The sequence below is a fragment of the Heptranchias perlo genome, chromosome 14 (genome assembly GCF_035084215.1).
Source record: "Heptranchias perlo isolate sHepPer1 chromosome 14, sHepPer1.hap1, whole genome shotgun sequence".
NCBI lineage: Eukaryota > Metazoa > Chordata > Chondrichthyes > Hexanchiformes > Hexanchidae > Heptranchias > Heptranchias perlo.
Window position 1 is genome coordinate 23723037 of NC_090338.1, and position 18194 is coordinate 23741230.

At 42.1% G+C, this 18194-nt stretch overlaps 1 protein-coding gene across 7 annotated transcripts in view; it reads left to right on the forward strand.

The window, feature by feature from the left end:
* Positions 1-18194, forward strand: part of aff4 (AF4/FMR2 family, member 4) — a 128513-nt gene that overhangs the window by 42099 nt on the left and 68220 nt on the right. For 6 of the 7 annotated variants that reach the window (XM_067996112.1, XM_067996111.1, XM_067996115.1 and 3 more), the window contains exons 3-4: positions 8907-9036; positions 16131-16961. In XM_067996112.1, coding sequence (XP_067852213.1) covers positions 8907-9036; positions 16131-16961 — 961 coding nt within the window. Of the gene's footprint in view, positions 1-8906; positions 9052-16130; positions 16962-18194 lie in introns of those variants that run through there. The other variant, XM_067996118.1, reaches the window with a different exon arrangement.

Sequence of the window (18194 nt, forward strand, 5' to 3'; positions counted from 1 at the left end):
TATGAATGAATCTTGCCGCTGCCATTTAGGCCTGGTATTTCATGTCTCAAGGACTCTCTTAATGTGATTTATGGCCCTGACATGCCACTCAACCTTCGAGGCCCAAAAAGGAACAATTTAAACTGTGGAGTATTACTCCCACAGGTAGTAAATTGTTCCTAGGGGTTTATTTCTTTTCTGTTTTTTTTTTCTCTCTCCCTCACACTCTGATCTTTCTTTCCCTTTATTTCTTTTTCTGTGTTTAATTTGACTCTAATTCACCCTGTTTCCTTCTTCGTCATTTACTCTGTTTCTTTCTCTATCAAATTTAATTCATTACGGAGATAGACCATTGGACCTAACATTCATGAGGTCCCAGATGCTTCGTTGATGTCACCACACCATTATCAATACGCATTTCCAGTAATTTGTGGCGCAAAAGTAATACGATCTGAAGGGCGAGGTAAAAAAATTCAATTCATGCACTCGCCGCGAGATGCACTGCTCCACCAGTATCTGGGCCAGCACTATCAAATTGGAGCTATTTTCTGCAAAACAATATAATTATTAGTAAAATCCCAACTCAGTATGTATACGTCCTCAATTGCTGTTGTTTATATTTGAATGTCAGTAATCTAAGATGTCAGCTTTATTATTTTAATGTACTAAAATGTGCACTTTGGTTTTAAAAAAAATCAAAATAGGTTTGAAGACTTCCACAGGCCTGTCTTTTTCCTTTTTCTTATTGTCTCTATTCACTCTTTTAATTTATTTTTAAGATGCAAACTTTGCTTGTTTTAAGTGCCTGAAACAAGCTCTCTGCTATTCTATGGCAGGTACCAACATTTTTAAATTTTGACTGTAGTTGGATTCTGAGTATGTTTCACAGCCAGTTGTGTGGAGAACGTTAAAGTTTAACCTAGTCACGTCAATAAAATGATCCAAATTGACACCTTAACATTGTACGTACCATTAATGCATGCAAATGCTGAATAAGAACTCACCACCAGCCTAGTTGAGTGGGCACTCAGATAATGAGTTTCCTTGCATGACGGCCCCAAGGTTGAAGAATTGGTACCTTTTGTTCTAGTGTGTTGTGCCTGGCCTAAAAAATGCTACTAGACTCAGAAATATACCCCTGGAATGGTTTCAACTGTCAACATAAGTTAGTGGAAATCCTGGGCATTTAGTTAGTTTTCATTTGTATCAATAAATGGATAAAGCTGTCCAAAAGTGTTAACCTCTTTTGTTAGGTAAAATTGCTAAGAGCTATAGTATGCCCAAATTGACACTCATAGTTTCCATGTTCCTGGAGGAACCTAAAAGTATAGCACAGATTTCCTGAAGCACAGCCATTGGCTGATCAGCTTTGTGGCGGGAGGAGAGGGAGAGGTTATAGCCCGTATGTGCTTGTGTGTCTTCCGGCATGTCCTGATCCAAATATTGCTTATCTACAACTGAATTATGAGAATTTATGTAGCATCAGTGATGGAGTGACGGTATGTTAATATTCAAAAATGAGTAGCAGGGTCGGACATTATTTGGTCTTTGATAAGAGAAAGAAATCCTTCTTCAACTTGGTTGGTTTTAATTCTATGGATATAATTTAAAAACCTGTTTATAGATCATAACTGAGGCAAACATATTCATTACAATTTTTATTTTCATTGCGCATGATTGTCATTTTCTCTTGCCTGAGGAAATGACATTAATGCGCGTAGAATAAATTTATCTTAACTTCCGTGACAACTTTGCTGTGACCAGACATCCTTGTTGTGACATAACTGTCATATGATCAAAATTCACCATTGCCTCAGTTTTTGTTGCAGTCCAGTAACTCCCCTAGCATCAGCACATTAATTTTAAAATCCTTATCCTCCATTCTCAAATCCCTCTATGGCCTTGTTTCACCCACCTCTGCAATCTTCTACAGCCCTTCATGTCAAGCCAAGAAATGTGAGGTAATGTATTTGGGGAGGGCAAACAAGGCAAGAAAGTACATAATAAATGGGAGGTTACTGAGAGGTGGATAGGAACAAAGGGACCTTGGAGCGCATGTCCACAGATCCCTGAAAGTAGCAGGACAGGTAGATAAGGTGGTTAAAAAGGTATACGGGATACTTTATTAGCTAAGGCATAGAATATAAGAGAGGTTATGCTAGAATTGTATAAAACATTGGTTAGGCCACAGCTTGAGTACTGCAGACAGTTCTGATCACATTACAGGAAAGATGTGATTGCATTTGAGAGGGTACAGAGGAGATTTATGAGGATGTTGCCAGGGCTGGAGAATTTTAGCTATGAGAAAAGATTGGATAGGCTGGGGTTGTTTTCTTTGGAACAAAAGAGGCTGAGGGGAGATTTAATTGAAGTATATAAAATTATGACGGGAGTGGAGGGAGATCCCGTAGCAGAGGGATCAGTGACCAGAGGGCATAGATTTAAAGTAATTGGTAGAAGGATTAGAGGGGAGCTGAGGAGAAATTTTTTCACCCCCAGGGTGGTGAGGGTCTGAAACTCATGTCTGAAAGGGTGGTAGAAGCAGAAACCCTCAACTCATTTAAAAAGTACTTGGATGTGCACTTGAAACCTACCAAGTGCAAGAAAGTGGGATTATGCTAGATAGCTCTTTTGGAGCTGGCACAGACACGATGGGCCGAATGGCCTCCTGTGATGATTCTATGATATCCTCCACCATACTGAGCTAATGTGCAGTTTTTCTTTTTTCCTCCCTATTTCCAGGAAAAAGCCTTGCATGAGACATTGCCTCATTGCACTGTTCCTTTTTGTATTTTATTAGCAAATAATTTTCTTGGTAAATAAAACCATGTAATTTTCTTTGTGTAGCAGTTTTTTCCCTTCCATGTCTAGGATACCGCTGTACCATTGTGGAATGCCAAAATTTGGCAACTTTACTGTACCATTATGCACTTTATTTCTTGCTAAAATTACAGTCACGATGCCACCATTGAACATCTTTTGAGAATATCTGTCCATATCAAACACATGAAACAGCTGCTTGGCTGGTGTCTGCAGGGACAACAACCGCAGGCACACACTGATCCAAAATGAATAAAGCCCCGTCATAAAGTTGAAGGTTACTATTGTGGAACTGGTTTCAAGGCTATATCTCTAATCTGCATTGGATGCTGTGTAAGTGACATTGATGTGTGTCCTGATGCAATTTTAGATATATATCGGTGCGCTTAAGCATTTCTACGAGTTTGTGCAACTCCATATGAGGCTAGTGTTTACTGTGGCAGAGTATCCATAATACTTTTGTGTATAGCACCTACTTCCTGCCTATTTCACACTACTTTTTGTATCACAATTTTGTCATTTCTACTTCAGTCAAACTTAACTGTCATGCCTGGACATTACTTTTATCATAGGCTGAAAGATATGTACGCTTACCTTTCAGTCCTGCCAACAATAGATGGTGCTGCTTCTTGAAGCTCAGTCTCCCAGGTCCATTCTCTAGATGGCACTGCAGGTAAACGATATTGTTTTATTTGTTCTGTGATTAATGAAAGAAACACACATTTCTGAAATTTTAATAGCATTCACTTGGAAATTGTGCTATGAATGCCTCTTTCCCCCCCCCCCCAACCCCACCATCGCTGGCCTTTCTGCAACATGCACCATTCTTGGATAATGTAGAGGAGAGGTGACTTGTTCCCAGGCTGTGTACCACTGTTGCTTCTTGAGGGGCCAGCAAGAGTTGTGTGAGTAGTTTGGGATAACACGTTTGCGTTTTTACGCTACCTATTTTCCTTGGGTTCAGTGCCACCAGCTATTCCGTAATCGAACCTCACATCCCCTAGGAACCATATTGTGGCGTTACCTGTGCAATATATCCATTATAGTAAGTCGTGTGTCGCACTTCAAACGTGTCTGCAGCATAAAAAAATAAGGCTTTTCTGTTTGATTCTTGGGAAATATGAGTTGAAATACACTTTCCTATTTGGAACTCCACATCCCTCTTCCTGAAAAAAAAATTACAATCCAAGAGTTCCCATATCTCTTGACTCCTTGTGAGCCGAGCGACAGGAAATGCACTTGTATCTAGGTAGATGTAGCGAGACTCAACCGTCAATATAGAACCCTTGCCATTGGGACTGGGGCTTTTTGGAAGATGTCATTTGCCACCAAGTGACCTCCTCATTTGCAGTGGGTGTAAAAATATCCGCACTATCGGACAAATTAATTTAACATTAAATGAGCAGTATTCAGTACAAAGAGTTTGTGCAAATTAAATGCAAACTTTATTCTCAAAATATTAAAACAACAAAGATCCTCCTCCTTTATTAACTCTCAACCTAAAATTGTTCCTTGAAACATGGTTGCTTACTTGTTATGTGGTGAAATGTCACCATGGAGCCTCTTTTTAAAATAAAGCTGTGTACCCGTGATGGACCTTGATTGCTGGCTGGGAGAAAGTCAGCTGAAGATATATCACTCTCAATTCTTTGAATATGTGCTGAAACAAAGGACATTAAAGACATTATTTATCTCAACTATGTTATATGGGCAAGTTGTCACTTTTCTAGGGTGTTTCAATGGAATGGCTGGATTCATTAATCTGTGTCAGATACTTTGACCTGTGAGATGGGTCCCCATTCATGTGCAATGGCAGCAATCAAACAATGCAGACCAGGGCCTTCCTGATCTATTTGTATCTTTGCTTTGTCCTGAGGTGTGAAAATTAGCCAGACTGTAATACACATCTTACAGAAACAGCTCGCTGTGATCAGTAAGAATGAATCCACGAAAGATTCTAACGTAGACAAAACTGCTTTGTTTCACTTATCTGCTTTTTAACCTGCAAGTGAGAGGTGTACGAGAGTGACTTGGAATAACCTTGGTTTGTTCTCCCTGCATTAACACTGCTGAGCTTGTATGTGAGTAATAGCACTACCTGTGGTAGTACTTTGCTGCAGTGTGTTAGAGTGCCAATGTATTACACCACCATTGCCTTGAAATAATTGTTTAATGGGTGACACTCTTAGTTCCATTTGCAATATGTTCCTTTTTGCATCCAAAATTTCATAATTATGGGGTACAAAATAATCACAAACGTTGCGGAAATAGCATTGATCTCGGTGTCCATTTCTCTGTTCTGGTGATATTACTGGAATGTGAACAGGGTACAGAAGACAAAGTGGTGCAATTGATTTATTTTAGTCCTTTTCTAACCCTAATTATGAGGCTATCTAGTTAGTTTTGTGAAGAACCTTGTTATGGTTTTAGTGGAATGTTGGTTTTTATGTGAACTATGTCTGAAGAATGACTGATGACCAGAAGTGGATTCTGGAAACATAAGACTTCACTGAGCAATGTTAGTAACCATAAAACATGCAGTACAACCTTATGAGCTGGAAGGCAGACCCATTTTTGACTAACCATTATAGCTTCGGCCCAGCGTGCATTGATAATTTAACCAAGTTGATTTGGTAGGAGGGGGTTTATCTGCTAAATCTATTTTGTGGAACTAGACTATGGTATTATGATAAACATTTATAGTCTGTCTGCAGTTATTAGCTGCTCTCACATGGGTTTTTGCCCACCAGCCCCCATAGTGCAGATCTCGCAGAACCAGTAATTATGTAAAAATACTGGATTTATCAGGATGGGTGGCTAGAAGATCTTATCAAGTGCTATTTTCTTGACACCACTGATCATATTGGGGCCAGTGAACGCTCTGCTCCATTAGCAGCACCGCACTTTGGTGCTGACGTAATGATGTCTTCACTTATGCAAGCTGCTTTTCTCTCCATGATCATAGGAACAGGAGTAGGCCATTTAGCCCTTTGAGCCTGTTTCGCCATTCAGTGAGATCATGGCTGATCTGTGACCTAACTCCATACGTGTCACTAATCAGTGCACTGGCCAAAATATCACAACCAGTCTATGCATCATGGAATGGTAGGCTTGTACAATGCAGCCAGTTTACAGGAAGACCAGATACATGTAAGATAAATATAGGAGAGTGACACAGTTAGCTCATTCTCTCACTCTTAATTTCTGGTTTTGGCAGTTATTGGCTGCAAATCCACCCGAGTTCAGGTTAGTTGTGCTCAAGTCACTCTATTGTGCATCATGTAACTACATAACAATGTCATACAGGTCAGTGCTTGATGCATTATGGGATATTCAGTCTGAATAAGGAACTGTAGAATATTAATATCGGTTAAGCCTCTTGCTAAATTTTAACATTAAATATTGATTGCAATATTTATACCATCAATTATAATCATTAGAAGCTAAATTAAAGGGGTCAGAACATTCCCAATATGTACGTTATATGCCAACAAAACTTAAATGTTACTTAGAGATGGATTTTACTTGCATTTATGGTCAAAAGAAATTTTCGAACAAATCTGCTTGATAGTAATATTTTGCAAAAGTGTGTATTACCTGAGTTTTTATTGTCATGCATCAGTCTAACCATGTGGCCGACAGCACAGCCATGCCTACAAGGTAAGGAATCTTACAACACCAGGTTATAGTCCAACAGTTTTATTTGAAAATCACAAGCTTTCGGAGGCTTTCTCTTTCGTCAGGTGAGATTCCATGGAAGGTACCACATATATAGTCAGAGAACAATGCCTGGTGATTACAGATAATCTTTCCAACTGCCCGTTGTCAAGGCAATCAAAGGCGTCGAATAGTGTTCAGACAGAGAGACACCACACACAGGACCGCCGAATACACAAACGGTCAGAGCCCAAAGGCGCAGAGAGAGAAAGAAACATCCGAAAGGAAGAGAAAGAGAGAGAATGTATTAAAAACAGATAACTTTTTTTCGCTGGTGGGGTTACGTGTAGCGTGACATGAACCCAAGATCCCGGTTGAGGCCGTCCTCATGGGTGCGGAACTTGGCTATCAATTTCTGCTCGACGATTTTGCGTTGTCGTGTGTCTCGAAGGCCGCCTTGCAGAACGCTTACCCAAAGGTCGGTGGCTGAATGTCCTTGACTGCTGAAGTGTTCCCCGACTGGGAGGGAACCCTCTTGTCTGGCGATTGTTGTGCGGTGTCCGTTCATCCATAGTCGCAGTGTCTGCATGGTCTCGCCAATGTACCATGCTCCAAGGCATCCTTTCCTGCAACGTATGAGGTAGACAACGTTGGCCGAGTCACAGGAGTATGACCCATGTACCTGGTGGGTGGTGTCCTCTCGTGTGATGATGGTATCTGTGTGGATGATCTGGCATGTCTTGCAGAGGTTACCGTGGCAGGGTTGTGTGGTGTCGTGGACGCTGTTCTCCTGAAAGCTGGGTAATTTGCTGCGAACGATGGTCTGTTTGAGGTTGGGTGGCTGTTTGAAGGCGAGTAGTGGAGGCGTGGGGATGGCCTTAGCGAGGTGTTCGTCATCATCGATGACATGTTGAAGGCTGCGAACAACTTGGCGTAGTTTCTCCGCTCCGGGGAAGTACTGGACGACGAAGGGTACTCTGTTGGTTGCGTCCCATGTTAGTCTTCTGAGGAAGTCTATGCGATTTTTCGCTGTGGACCGTCAGAACTGTCGATCGACGAGTCGAGCGTCATATCCCGTTCTTACGAGGGCGTCTTTCAGTGTCTGTAGGTGTCCATCGCGTACCTCCTCGTCTGAGCAGATCCTGTGTATTCGCAAGGCCTGTCCATAGGGGATGGCCTCTTTGATGTGGTTAGGGTGGAAGCTGGAAAAGTGGAGCATCGTGAGGTTGTCCGTGGGCTTGCGGTGGAGTGAGGTGCTGAGGTGTCTGTCTTTGATGGAGATTCGTGTGTCCAAGAAAGAAATCGATTCTGAGGAGTAGTCCATGGTGAGTTTGATGGTGGGATGGAACTCGTTGATGTTATCGTGTAGTCTCTTCAGTGATTCTTCGCCGTGGGTCCATAGGAAGAAAATGTCGTCGATGTATCTGGTGTATAGCGTTGGTTGGAGGTCCTGTGCAGTGAAGAAGTCGTGACGAAGGAGAAAGCCTCCGAAATTTTAAATAAAGCTGTTGGACTAACCTGGTGTTTAAAGACTCCTTACATTATCATTGAAGTCAATTACAAACACGTCATTTTAACACATTAAGCACGCCAGCTATTTCACACATATGGGAGGTAGAAGCTTTGTCATTTTAACAAATTGCCACCAGCTTTTAAAAAATGCTTTTGAATTGATTAGCTCTATAATAAAGACACTTATTTAATTACTCTGATATGTTTCAGGGACAAATCAAGAGCAATTGGAAAGAATCATAATCCAGAGATCGTGCCCTGGAGAATATACACGATTTTGTTATTTGTATGCATTGCACAGCAGCTTTACTGCCCATTTATATTGGGCAAATCGCATTAACACCAATGCTCCCGCATAAGCGGTAGGGACTGTACTATCCCATCAATGTGAAAATAGCAGTTCTCAAAATCCAAATGTTTGATTGTAAAATTTATTATTATTGCCTACATCCCTTTGAGAGTCATTGTTTTCATCAGCCATCGTTCTTTATTATAAATTTACCTTTCTGTTGCTTCTGTTCAAATGGGAGTGTTGATTACCTTATTGGGCTAAGATTGGTTTGGAGAAAGTACTGAGCCTAACTGTCGTCGAGCTGAATTGCCAGGATAAACCATACTGAAAGCGGCAAACTCATGATGTGTTCTTATTTCATCTGCATATGTTTGTAACTTCCTTATGTTGTCTGTCTTGATGGCTGCACCTTGCATATTTCAGTGTTACCACTCCATGCTTACACAAAAAAAAAACTGGAATTAGCAGTAATTATTTCCAAATGTGTATTGACGGTGAGGTTTCCTCTCTTTAACACATTTGCTGGTGTAACACTTGGCATGCATGGCGATCTCATCAAGAATTGCAGGTTGTAAAAAGATTCTTTCAAATTTGTGCCACCAACATTTCTCTGAAAAGACAGCTGGCTGTGTTTTTTTCTTTTCAGCAACATGAACCGTGAAGATAGAAATGTACTACGAATGAAAGAACGAGAACGGAGAAATCAAGGAATTCAGCAGAATGAAGAGACTTTCCCTGGAAATTCCCCTCTCTTTGCTGAGCCGTATAAAGTACAGGTACAGTAAATATGGGTGAGCAAAGCTAATAATTATCCTTGAACATGTAACTTATTTAGGGCAGGAAGCTTGGCGTCCTACCCCTTTCCCTTGTGACCCTAAACTGGAAACTGTTTTGATGACGACAGAAGCAGGTTTGAAGCTAAATTATATCCTCCTTTGGACTGGTCAGAAATTCCCTATTTCCGGTGGACTTAGGCGTGCATGGGGTTCTGATTTAGTTGTCAGAAAAACAAACCTTGAATTTGTGAAGCATTTACACCCCTCAAGGTGCTTCACATGTAATAATTTTCTTAGAAATGTAGTGTGTTACGTAGCCAAATGTGGCAACGGTTTTTGTGCACTCGCGATTTCACAAATACCAAATGGAAATTAAAGGTTTGTAAACCTGAGTTTTTAAGATTTTAATTGCTGTTTATTTGAAGGCGATATGATAGCCTGCTTTATTATAAACTCTGTTCATTACACAAATCATCAAAGCCCAACAAATTTGTGATAATCAAGCAGCAAAAGGTACAATTGACAGGAAAACATCCTTTTGGGGTAAGAGAGATGCAGGACCAGTTTTGCACCCTTGTTGGGTGTATTTTTGTGTACTGCAATGTTTAATACTGAAGTTGTGGCTCTGTCTGACAGCGTGTGGCTGTGCATGTTGCTAGTTCTGAGATATTGCTGGAGCTACGCCTGGTTTTGTCTGTCTCTCTGGTTGTGCTAGTCTATTGGTCTCTGTCTTTGTGGCTTTGCTCGTCTCTTTGTCACTGTCCATCTCTGGCTTTATTTCTTTTGCTAACCCTGTGCTCGTGCCTACTGTCGATTTCATAATAAAGCAAGAGTTCCCCCATGCTTCATTCCACCATCTGTCATTGCGGATGCAAGAAGCTTGTGCACTTTTTTTACTTTTTGCAGGAACCTGTAACACAGACTCTACCCCAGCGACTGAGGTTAAGAGCAGTTCCTGTCATTGGCTAAATTTCTCAATGCTAGCACTCAGTATTTTTTTTATTCGTTCATGGAATGTGGGCTTCACTGGCAAGACCAGCATTAATTGCCCTTGAGAAGGTGGTGGTGGTGGTGAGCCGCCTTCTTGAACCCCTCCAGTCCGTGTGGTGAAGGTTCTCCCGCAGTGCAGTTTAGTAAGGAGTTCCAAGATTTTGACCCAGCGACAATGAAGGAACGGTGATATATTTCCAAGTGGGGATGGTGTGTGACTTGGAGGGGAACTTGCAAGTGGTGGTGTTCCCATGTGCCTGTTGCCCTTGTCCTTCTCGGTGGTAGAGTTTGCGGGTTTTGAAGGTGCTGTCGAAGAAGCCAAGGCGAGTTGCTGCAATTCATCCTGTGGATGGTACACACTGCTGCCACGGTGTGCTGGTGGTGAAGGGAGTGAATGTTTAGGGTGGTGGATGGGGTGCCAATCAAGCAGGCTGCTTTGTCCTAGATGGTGTCGAGCTTCTTGAGTGTTACTGAAGCTGCATTCATCCAGGCAAGTGGAGAGCATTCCATCACACTCCTGACTTGTGCCTTGTAGATGGTGGAAAGGCTTTGGGGAGTCAGGAGATGAGTCATTCAACTGCAGAATATCCAGCCTCTGACCTGCTGTTGTAGCCATAGTATTTACGTGGCTGGTGCAGTTAAGTTTCTGGTCAATGGTGATCCCCAGGACATTGGGGGACTCAACAATCGTAATGCTGTTGAATGTCATGGGGAGGTGGTCATTGCTTGGCACTTGTCTGGCACGAATGTTAGTTGCCACTTATCAGCCCAAGCCTGGATGTTGACCCGGTCTTGCTGTGTACAGGCACGGACTGCTTCATTATCTGAGGGGTTGCGAATGAAACTGAACACTGTCCAATCATCAGCGATCATCCCCAATTGATCTTATGATGGAGGGAAGGTCATTGATGAAGAAGCTGAAAATGTTTGGGCCGAGGACACTGCCCTGAGGAACTCCTGCAGCAAAGTCCTGCAACTGAGATGATTGGCCTCCAACAACCACTACCATCTTCCTTTGTGCTAGGTATGACTCTAGCCACTGGAGAGATTTCCCCCTGATTCCCATTGACTTCAATTTTACTAGGACTCCTTGGTGCCACACTCGGTCAAATGCTGCCTTGATATCAAGGGCAGTCACTCTCACCTCTGGAATTCAGCTCTTTTGTCCACATTTGGACCAAGACTGTAATGAGGTCTGGAGCCGAGTGGTCCTGGCGGAACCCAAACTGAGCATCAATGAGCAGGTTATTGGTGAGTAAGTGCCACTTGATAGCACTGTCGACGACACCTTCCATCACTTTGCTGATGATTGACAGTTGACTGATGGGGTGGTAATTGGCTGGTTTGGATTTGTCCTGCCTTTTGTGGACAGGACATACCTGGGCAATTTTCCACATTGCTGGGTAGATGCCAGTGTTATAGCTGTACTCGAACAGTTTGGCTAGAGGTGCAGCCCGTTCTGGAGCACAAATCTTCAGCACTACAGCCGGGATGTTGTCAGGGTCCATAGCCTTTGCTGTATCCAGTGCACTCAGCCATTTCTTGATATCACGTGGAGTGAATCGAATTGGCTGAAGACTGGCTTCTGTGGTGGTGGGGATATCAGGAGGAGGCCGAGATGGATCATCCACTTGGCACTTCTGGCTGAAGATGGTTGCAAATGCTTCAATCTTGTCTTTTGCACTCACATGCTGGACTCCGCCATCATTGAGAATGGGGATGTTTGCAGAGCCTCCTCCTCCCGTTAGTTGTTTAATTGTCCACCACCATTCACGACTGGATGTGGCAGGACTGCAGAGCTTTGATCTGATCCGTTGGTTGTGGAATCGCTTAGCTCTGTCTATAGCATGTTGCTTCCGCTGTTTAGCATGCAGTCCTGTGTTGTAGCTTCAACAGGTTGGCATCTCATTTTTAGGTACGCCTGGTGCTGCTGCTGGCATGCTCTTCTACACTCCTCATTGAACCAGGGTTGATCCCCTGGCTTGTTGGTAATGGTAGAGTGAGGAATATGCCAGGCCATGAGGTTACAGATTGTGCTGGAATACAATTCTGCTGCTGATGGCCCACAGCGCCTCCTGGATGCCTAGTTTTGAGCTGCTAGATCTGCACGGTGGTAGTGCCACACAACACGTTGGATGGTGTCCTCGGTGTGAAGACGGGACTTTATCTCCACAAGGACTGTGCGGTTGTCACTCCTACCAATACTGTCATGGACAGATGCATCTGCGACAGGTAGTTTGGTGAGGATGAGGTCAAGTAGGTTTTTCCGTCGTGTTGGTTTGCTCGTCACCTGCTGCAGGCCCAGTCTGGCAGTTATGTCCTTCAGGTCTCGGTTAGTAGTAGTGCTACCGAGCCACTCTTGGTTAGAGAGAAGATGGACTCTTGGTGCCTTGAAATTGCTGCATGATCTAACTAGGGTTGGAAACAGCAAATTTAAAATTCTGTACATTTTCAAATGGCGCCCAATGACCCCTGATGCACACATTTCCCGGGAGAGGGAGTCAAGGGCATTTCTGCGGAAGGAAGTGGTATCCATTTTTCCTTTTTCCTCTTTCAGGAAATTAAAAAGCGTGTGTCTTATGTGTGCGCTTGAGTGTAACTGAAAGCCAGGATCCAACACAAATTCACGATACGTACGGTTGAGGAAAGCATTTCAGATCGTCCTAGTTCATCCAGTCAGAAAGACCCTGGGATCCCCCTAAATAATGTCAGGTTTTTTGCCTCCATTCTTTGTGTGAAGAAGCAAGCACTTCCTGGTATCAGTACTAAACTTGCTTTTTACTACTTCAAAGCTGTATCTCCTTTTCCCACTCTTGATAACCAGAGAAGTTAAGGATATTGTTAGAGTAAAAGAAGAGACTTATAATGCTGCCAAAAAGAGTAGTAAGCCTGAGGATTGGGAGGGTTTTAGAAATCAGCAAAGAATAACCAAAGAAATTTGGTGGTGGGAGAAAATTGAATGAGAGTAAACTGGCAAGAAATATAGAAACAGATTGAGAGCTTCTACAAGTATGTAAAAAGGAAGAGATTAATAAAAGTAAACATAGATCCCATAGAGGCAGAGACATGAGAAATTATAATGGGGAATAAGGAAATGGCAGAGACGTTGAACAATTATTTTACATCTGTCTTCACAGTAGGAGACACAAAAAACATACCGCAAATACCAGGGAACCAAGGGTCTAATGGGAGGGAGGAATTTAAAATAATGAAGATTAGTAAAGGAAAAAGTACTAGAGAAATTAATGGGACTAAAAGCTGACAAATCCCCAGGAACTGATGGTCTACATCCTAGGGTTTTGAAAGAGGGGGCTGCAGAAATAGTGCATGCATTGATTTTGATCATCCAGAATTCCCTAGATTCTAGAATGGTCCCTGTGGATTGGAAGGTAGCAAATATAACCCTGCTAATCAAGAAAGGAGGAAGAGAGAAAACAGGGAACTTACAAGCCAGTTAGCCTGACATGAGTAGTAGGGAAAATGCTAGGATCTATTATTAAGGACGTACTTTTAAAAACAAAATCGTAATATGATTAGGCAGAGTCAACACCGTTTTATGAAAGGGAAATAGTGTTTGACAAATCTGAGTTTTTTGAGGATGTAACTTGCAGGGTAGATAAAGAGGAACCAGTGGGTGTAGTATATTTGGATTTTCAAAAGGCATTTTAAAAAGGTGCCACACGAGGTTGTTACACAGGATTAGGGCCCATGGGATTGGGCGTAATATATTAGCGTGGATTGAGGATTGATTAACAGACAGGAAACAGTAGGAATAAATGGGTCATTTTTGGGAAAGTAAGCTGTGAGGACGCAAAGAAGTCTGCAAAGGGATATCGACACGTTAAGTGAGTGGGCAAGAAGGTGGTGGATGGAGTTTAATGTGGGGAAATGTGAAGTTATTCACTTTGGTAGGAAGAATAGAAAAACAAAATATTTTTTAAATGATGAGAAATTACTAAATGTTGGTGTTCAGAGGGATTTGGGTGTCCTTGTACAGGAAACACAAAGTTAACATGCAGGTACATCAAGCAGTTAAGGCAAATTATATATTGGTTTGTTGCAAGGAGGTGGGAGTGAAAGAGCAAGGAAAGCTTGCTGCAATTGTATAGGGCTTCGGTGAGACCACACCTAGAGCACCATATGCAAATTTGGTCTCCTTATCTAAGAAGGGATGTACTTGCCTTAAAGGCAATCGACCAAGATTCGCTAGAAAGATTCCTGGGATGAGGAGGTTGTCCTTTGAGGAGAGATTGAGTATAATAGGCCTATACTCTCTGGAGTTCAGAAGAATGAGAGGTGATCTCATTGAAACTTATAAGATTCTCAGAGGCTATTTCCCCTGGCTGGAGAGTCTAGAACTAGGGGACGTAGTCTCAGGATAAGGGGTTGGCCATTTAAGACAGATGAGGAGGAATTTCTTCACCCAGGGTTGTGAATATTTGGCATGCTCTACCCCAGAGGGCTGTGGATGCTTAGTTGTTGAGAGAGATAGATTGAGAGATTTTTGGATTCTAGGGAATCAAGGGATATGGGGATCAGACGGGAAAGTGGAGTTGACGTCAAAGATCAGCCTTGATCTTGAATGGTGGAGCAGGCTCGGAGGGGCTATATGGCCTACTCCTATTCCGATTTCTTATGTTCTTGTGTTCATGATGCCATTGATGTAAATTTGAAACAGTAATGGCGGAAATACTTATCCATGGGCCACCTCGCTCAGCACTTCCCCCATACCTCAACATAATTCCTCCAACAAGTGCCAGTTGTTTTCTACTCCAGACAATTTGGTATCCATTCCCAAGATTTACCCCGGAATTTTTAAGCATCAGTAATAGCTGTTGTTCATTGGCTGATTTCTTACCACCTGGCCTGAGCTGTACAAAGGGCAGCAGCACTTTATCATTCTACAGTGACTTGTAATAAACAAAGCTGTCAGACAGACCCCATCTTCGCTTATTTTCTTTCTCTCCCTTCCCCTCCCCGCCCGCCCTCCTCCCCCAACTCTCCCTGAATAACATCCTCAATCTTAATTGCTTCTACTTTGCTGAGATCACCTTGGACAAATTAGGACAATAAAAACCAACTTTTTTCCTTGGAGGAATTATCTCCAATAAAGGCTGCAGGAATGAGTTGGGATCCAATCATTTCCTAATTGCGCCTTCTTTCAGAAATTTAATTTGTTTTGACTGCGGGCAGGGGCAGATTGGTAATAGCAGCGAAATTGCAGTGGCAAAGAAGTGTGTAGATCAGGCAGCACAGAATTGAACTGAGCATTGCAAAAGGTGGTTGCAGACTGAGCATACGCATTCAATCAAACCTTTAAATTATACTATAAATCTTAAACTAACCAATTATTTTGCCTTCGGGAAAAAATAACTACCTATGGTAATTGGAACTTCTGAAATAAATCATGGCATCATGCAGTCTATATTATGTCTGTGTTCATCTTCCTGTGCAAATATCCCAATCAGTTATTCCACATTTCTGACGCATTGTCTTTTTAAAAAACAATTGCACTGATTGCCTCTTAATACTGTAGATGGATGTGTTGGGGGTGGGGGGGGGGGGAGTAAGAATTCACAAATGGCAGAACGGAGGTCTAAATCTGGACATCCATTTCTTTTGGGGAATTTCAATGGTTGGAAAGTAGGAATGTACGCTTTCTAGTCAGGGTTAGTTTAGATATTCTATTTTCTTTACACAGCTTCTATTTGGTCCTAGACTGAATTATGTCTTTAAAGAATGTATTTAGTTGTAATGCAGAATGTCCTTGAATTTAAGAATTGATAACTATTGGCCAACAAAACTCGCCAAAGTGTAATTCTGTATTCCTGTTGTACAGTTAAAAGCCGCACTGACCTTTTGATGATCTACGATATGACAAATATCAGAGCAAACTACAGTTTCTCTTTCATCTCCCAAATACGTGACAGCTGTATTTTATGTTGCGATGGCCATTTGTAGTTGTGCCTGGTATTGTGATTGTCGTCATTCAAAATGTTGCCTTATTATGCATTATAATTCTCAATTGTATTATCAGCTGAAACCAAATATTTTTTGTCTAAAAATTAAGAACTTTCTACTTTTTTATATTTATTTTAAAACAGGGACGAACAGAAGATAAACTTTCTAGCAGAATCCAGAGCATGTTGGGAAATTATGATGAAATGAAAGACTACATAGGAGATAAATCTCTTCAAAAAATCATAGCCATACCCAAAGGGACAGTTCCATCAACTGCAGATGAGAAACCTGACCAAGCTTTCTTTGGTGACCAGAGACACAGTACATCTCACCAAAGTAGTAAGTGGACTCCAGTGGGTCCAGCAACTTCTGCCCCTAGTACTTCATCACAGTCACAAAAGAGGTCAAGTTCAGGGTTGCAAAGCAGCCATGGCAGTAGCCAAAGACTCAGTGGTGGCAGCAGCAATATTGGCAGCAGCAGTAGCCAGAGACACGACCGTGATTCATATAGCAGCAATCGTAAGAGAAGTGGCCAACATGGATCTGAACATTCAAAATCCCATTCAGTCAGTCCAGCTAAGCCACCTGCAGTTTCTTCATCTTTAAGTTCTAGTCATTCCAGGTCTCAAGGAAGTGACCACCATAGTAAAGAGCGCCATCGGTCAAAATCTCCTCGAGACCTAGATGCTACCTGGGACTCTCCATCTCGTGTTCATACTTTTCCTGCTAGTGGGCAGCATTCTTCGCAGTCATTCACTCCTGCATTGATGTCCAAACCCAGCTCAATGTTACAGAAGCCCACTGCATATGTAAGGCCTATGGATGGACAGGATCAAGCCCCTAATGAATCGTTAGAACCGAAGATTCCTTCCGAGCATTATGGTAACCAGTCTCATGGCAGCAGTCTGGCAGAAATGAAGTCGGGCAACAAAGTACATCTCTCAAAACTAAAAATCCCATCTCAACCAGTGGAGGTAAGCAAATTGTCTCCATTTTTTTCCTGTAGGTTGAAAAGTAGTATTTGCATGTGCCAAAGTTTGATGAAATTCTCCTCCGCTTTAAATAAAAGCTCATAGTAGAATGAAAGTTCAATGTGACTTTTGGTAATTCAAAAACTGAATTTTATAGCAACTTTATTGATGTACCAACAAGGTATAAAATCTTGTCTAATTTAGAAATTGGATATTTTGCTAACACTACAAGTTCCTTGAAGTAGTTGTAAAACCTCAAAAACCCAGATTGACTTGGCAGCTAATATAGAATTGCATTTCGATCACTATAGAAACCTAAGGAGGTAAAATTATTTGCTGAGCTGCACCTAACTGCTTACAACCTTACTGTCCCTGCTGAGACAGAATGCACTTGTGACGTTGCAGAGAACTGTTGAGCATTGGGATGCCTGAGAGTCTCGGTTGTAAAATGTGCCCCTTCAGCTCTGAGCTTTCAGGTCTTCTTTCACTCTCTGCCTAGTACATGAAGCATTTCTTCCACTGCTTTTACATCCAGCAAATTGTTCTCTGGGTTGTTTCTGTAACAAAGACCCTTTTTAAGTGGACAGGTTGCTAGCCTGACTCTCCACCCCCTACTAGGAGGACCAGTTATATACAGTGGGTCACCACTTTGCTCCCCTTGGACACGAGTATCCTGCTGGATGTCAACCTAGTATTCAGAGACCAGAACTCTCATCTCCACTCACCGGGGTTTTCTGGTGTGGGACTCAAACCCAGATCCTTCTGACTCAGAGTTAGAATGGTCTATGGCACATGTAACTTTGACTCGGCAAAAACTGTGGAAGAATTTGAAGTAAAATGTGTATTTTGCACTATCAAGCATTACAGTATGGTTAGTCTTTAACAATTGTTGGCACATAGGAACAGGAGTAAGCAATTCAGCCCCTACTTTATAGTCAAACCTTTGGGTGGCCACATTGAGTGAATGATGAAATATTGAAAATATTCGTAGTTGCAGTACAGCCCCTATTGGGTCATAGTGGGCATTAGAATTATCTTTTGAATTGTGCAGTAAATGTCAACCTTCCTTTGTTCCCCTCCTCTTTCCTCCTCTTCCCTCCTCTTCCCTTCTCTCCTCCCCCTCCCCCACCCCCCCCCCCCCCCAAAAAAAAACTTACCATATGGTGGTCCCAATTTTTTTGTTCAATGCTCATTATTTAGTCCAGTTTTTAAAAAAAAATAGGTTTTTGCCCCAGC